This window comes from Chlorella variabilis, assembly GCF_000147415.1.
Source record: "Chlorella variabilis unplaced genomic scaffold CHLNCscaffold_169, whole genome shotgun sequence".
Taxonomy (NCBI): domain Eukaryota; kingdom Viridiplantae; phylum Chlorophyta; class Trebouxiophyceae; order Chlorellales; family Chlorellaceae; genus Chlorella; species Chlorella variabilis.
The window spans coordinates 1-4,644 of NW_005434948.1; the positions used below are offsets into that span (position 1 = coordinate 1).

A 4,644-nucleotide genomic window follows, 5' to 3' on the forward strand; every position below is an offset into this window, starting at 1 on the left:
ATCGCTGGAGCTAGTGTCTAAACCCTCCGAGAGGGCACAGGTGTCGATTCCTCCCATGTCGAAACTTTGTGAGGACAAACGCGGCATAGCTGACCGGCTCAGCGCCAATCCAAGCCAATTCCTTCGGGAACGCCTATTAGAATCGCCAAGGCTTCGGCACAGGCCTCCCCGGGACCCATTCACTACTAGTGGGGGGTACTGCACTTGGCGCGTCGGGCAGATCAAATAATGGTCTAAAGCTAGACGTTAAAACCGGGAAGTTAAGCCTGTGGAGGCTCTTCCCCACCTTTACCTTTACAAGAGGCATGTTTTTTTGCTTGGCAAGCTACTGCTTCCCGAATTGACAGCGCCAACAACACACCGTACCGGTTGTGCATACCCTTCCCCGTTGTGTTGTGCAGTATTGGGCATCAGCCAAGCGTCTGCCTGCAATGGAGCCTAGTGACTATAAGGCGCGCCGCATCATCTGCAGTACACCTCCAACACCAACGGTGTGCTTGCAAAGCACTACAAGGGTGCCGCCAAGCCGGATTGGTTTGAGGAGCGCATTGCAGCAGCGGCCGCGTGGGAGCGCACATATGGGGAGTGGCGGGACAAGAATGAGGCGCCGGCTGCTGGCTAAGCAGGAATGCAGCAGGCGTGCCGCCTGAGACCCGCCATGAGGCAAGTACAAGAATTTGCCCCGTTTTGCCCACCCTCTTGTCGTCCAGCCTTTGCCTGCGTCTCAGCCTGTGTTGTGCCTGCCTGCCTGCCTGCCTGTGACAGCTGAGTCCCCTTCCATCCATGCATCGCCATCTAACCCCCTCCCCCACCCCCCGCCCACTCCACCGCACCCATGCCTCGTAGTTGGAGCAAGAGCAGCTAGAGCAGGCAGAGGAGGCACCTGCGATGGAGAATGCAGAGAACCGCAGCAACAATCTTCAAGATGAGGAGGTGAGTGGACACAGATTGTGTGCTTGTTGAAGGGGAGCGCTGCAGATGAAAAGTGAGTACTATTAGGGTTGCTGGATTTCCTGCTCATGAGCAGATGTTGGAGTGGCAGCCCGTATGCTGTGCTGATCATCACCCTGTGCTGGTCATGACCCTACAGCAAACCCCTTTTTCCTGACCACCACACCTGGGTGCGCCTCCAACCGTGCAGTACCTGGCGGGTCTGGAGACGTTTGTGCAAGAAGAGAAAGCCCAGAGGAGGGAGACGAACCGCCAGAATGCGGCAGAGCGGGCGCAGAGGAAGCGGGCCGCAGAGGCAGCTGCAGCTGCTGAGCTGGATGAAGGCCGCAGCAACCGCCGCAGCCGGCGGTCGCGCCGGCAGGTGGTGGTGTCAGATGTCGACAGCGATGAAGATGACAACAATGGGGACGAGTTGTTTGAGTCTGTGCCGGAGAGCGAGGACGAGGGCAATGAATGATTTCTGGGATCCTGGGGGCCTGCCAAGCAGCCAGCCTGGCTGCCTGCCTGGCTGCCTGTGACATATTGTTGCTGTATGACACACGTCAATTGATTTCCATTTACATTTGTAGACATCCACCGAAGTCAAAGAGAAGTCAAAGAGAGGTCAAGAGAAGTCAATGTGACCTTTTCTGACGTGTGTGGGACGTACACAAACGTCAATGGCCGGTCCCTGGACGTACATGTGACGTACTCAGAAGAAGACTAGTCTTGGACGTCAATGGGACGTCAGATGTGGGAAGTAGATTGAACGTCAGCTGGAAGTTCCCATACCCCAAGTGAGTCCACTCATCAGTCAGGTGTGCCTTTGCAAAAGCTGAGGTTGCATTTCCAAGGGAAACTCATGTGGGCAGGCTACCTGTGTGTCAATCCATGTGGATGGGTCCCACGGGCTCCTGCGCTGGCGGAAAAGGCAGGTGACGCCGCAGGGCCTGCGGGATGCCTGTGGGATGCCTGCGGCAGGCATGGATGCCATCACCACAAGCATCACTGGTGGTTTCTGGCTCGGAGCCTGCTGCCGGCAGCATAAGTGGTGTGATGCGCACCTCCGCATGCTGTGACGCCCACATTGCCCATTCTTCTTTCTCTCCGCCGACAGCCTGCACAACTTGTGTGAGCATCGGCGCAATGCACGGCACACGTGCGGGGAGTCGTGCCCCGGCCGAGCCTGGCGCGGCTGATGTCGGCACACTGGTGCCACCTCAGTTTCATAACTTGTGTGCATGTTGCGTCTGCAGGGCGCCTGACTGCAGACACCGGGCATCGGCAGCAGGCGGTGCAACTCGCTCCGCCGGTGTTCCCACCGCTCGGTGAGGCGGAGGAGAGGGTGGCAGCGCTGGGGCTGCGCAGGCACGGTAGCGGCAGCTGGAACCGTGCGCTTCCCCACAGATACATGGGTCAACAGCTTCGACCGAGCAAGAAAACACGCCAGCCATGGGTTGTGGGTACATCACAACGGGCCGCCGCCCCGTGGCGCCATCTCACACCCCACCCGCCGCCACCCAACATTCCCTGATGGGCCAGCGCGCACTACAAACTCCTCTACTCCAAGTCACTACCGTGCGCCCCACCGCTCCACCGGGCCGTCGCAGCGTCTCTGTTTGCGCCCCCCCGATCGATCGCACCCCCGGTGTGATCGATGGGCATGGCAATTCAGGAGAGCGCGCTAGAACGGATCCACAGGTCGGTGCGGTCCCTCGATGCGCGGGCTGGATCGCAGGGCGCCCAGTGCCTGTGGGCGGGAGCGGCGGCGGCGGCAGCCACCCGTCGACAATGCTTGGCTGTTCATACTTATTGCTCCCCTCCCTGTTTGGAGATGCAGGACATGCCGCGAGGCTGTAGAGGCAGCGGCTGGCTCGGGGGATGTGGAGGTTGACCAGGAGGTGGCGCGGGCGGCGGCCGCCTCCCTGCCGCCGCCCTCCGAGGTAGCCGCCGCCTGCCAGTTCACGCGGCTGCCCATTCGGTTCGACAGCCTGCAGGCCGAGGTGGGCGGGGCCTGGGTCAGAGCCTGGCATCCCCCTGTGGCAACACCGCCTGCCTGCTGCAGTGCTGGAGCCGCACGCTGGCGGGCCGCCGCGGCGGGAGCTTGCCCAGCATGCCACGCCTGCCTGCTCTGTTCCAGCTGCGCCACCAGCGCGCAGTCCTTCTGCTACTCCACACACCTTCTGCCACCGCCCTGCCCTCCTGCCCAGCCTGCTGAAACAAGCAAATAAATATGCCCACCTTCGGTCCTTTTGCCGGTTGGTGCAGGTGAATGCCATGGCGCTGTTCCACCTCCTGCAGTTTGGCTCTGGCTTCGACAGCCTGCTGCTGACCAAGATGGGCAGAGGTGCGCGGGCGGCACAGGCACGCGCGGAGCGTGGCGGGCGTGGCGGGCAGGCGGGGCCAGCCCGGCACGCGCCCAACCCCCGCCGGACGTGCAGGCCGTGCCACGCAGCCACGCCGCGCCCCCGCCCCGCCCGCAGACGCCCGCGAGGTGGTGCAGTATGGGCTGCTGGGCATGCTGGTGCACGGCGCGCCGCTGGAGAGCCGCCAGTGGATGGCTGCCTTTGCCGCCGACCAGGCCTTTGCTTTCTTCAACATCGACAGCACAGGCGAGCGGGCTGGGTTCAGGGCCTAAACCGCTGGCTGCGCCGCGCTCGAGTGGCGGGCCAGCCAGGCGGGCTGGTGGGCACCCGCTCCGCGCCGCCGCCCTTCCTGCCAACCGCGCCTCGCCGCCGCTCTTCCTGCCAACCGCGCCTCGCCGCTGCCCTTCCTGCCAACCGCGCCTCCCAACGGGCCGCACGGGTGCCCGCCCGCCCTCGCTGCCTGCCTGGCTGGGCCCTGACCGAGCCCCATGCCTGAGCGCTGGGCGCAGAGGACGAGCCTGTGCCGGGGCTTCCGGGCGTGGTGCTGACGAGGCAGGGCCCGCTGGGCGCCTTCACCTCCCTGCTGCGAGAGGCGGTGAGCGAGACGGGCAAGGCCTTAGCCCAGTCAGGTGTGTGTGGGGGTGGATGAAGGGTGGTATGCTGGCTTTGGAGCGGCTTGCAAGCGGGCTGGAGTTGCGCACGGGCAGCGGGCGGCGAGTTGGGTCCTGGCAGTGATATCGCGGCGGCTCGCGACCAGCGTTGCCCTGTGACTTTGACTTTGACAGCGGCGGCTCCCACCCCTGCCCTGGCGCCGCGCTGCCCGGCGCAGGGCACGCCAGCCTGGGGGCGCTCATCCTGGCGCAGCTGGACCGTCAGGCGGCGGCGGGGCAGCCGCCCTCGGCGGCGGCGCTGGTGGCGGCGCTGGCGGAGGCGGTGCCCGTCTTTGACGACGCCGGGCTGTACCGCGGCAAGCAGGTGCGGTACGCCTGCAGTACGGGCGTGGCACGCCCGCAGACCAGTGCGGAGGCAGCGGGGCGTGCGTGGCGCCGGCGAGTTGCAGGCAACTGCCGCCCGAACTCGCTTTTGGAGGTGGTGAGGTGGTGAGGGAGGAGGTGGAGAGGCGGAACCCGCCTGGCGCGTGCCCCGCAGGTCTATTTCTACCGCAAGGCGCAGCTGCTGGCGGCGCAGCTGCACCTGCGCTTCCGCGGTGCCGACCCGCGCTTCCGCTTTGCCGACATGGAGCAGCTGGCTGTGAACTCTGGTGGGTGTGCGCCGGGCGGCTGGCGGAGGGTTCTGGGCGTGGGTGAAGGCAGGGGATACACGGGGGTGGTGGCGGTGGCAGACTTGA

General features: G+C 64.5%; 1 protein-coding gene across 1 annotated transcript; it reads left to right on the forward strand.

Moving 5' to 3' along the window:
* Positions 1-2,587: 2,587 nt before the first annotated feature.
* CHLNCDRAFT_55749 (hypothetical protein) lies at positions 2,588-4,557 on the forward strand (the record flags this gene model as incomplete). The annotated part of the gene is made up of 7 exons (XM_005842631.1): positions 2,588-2,631; positions 2,765-2,933; positions 3,199-3,277; positions 3,414-3,555; positions 3,849-3,925; positions 4,126-4,271; positions 4,446-4,557. Coding segments are annotated over 7 exons (769 nt in total), but the record flags the coding sequence as incomplete, so codon positions are not given.
* Between the last annotated feature and the right edge of the window lie 87 nt (positions 4,558-4,644).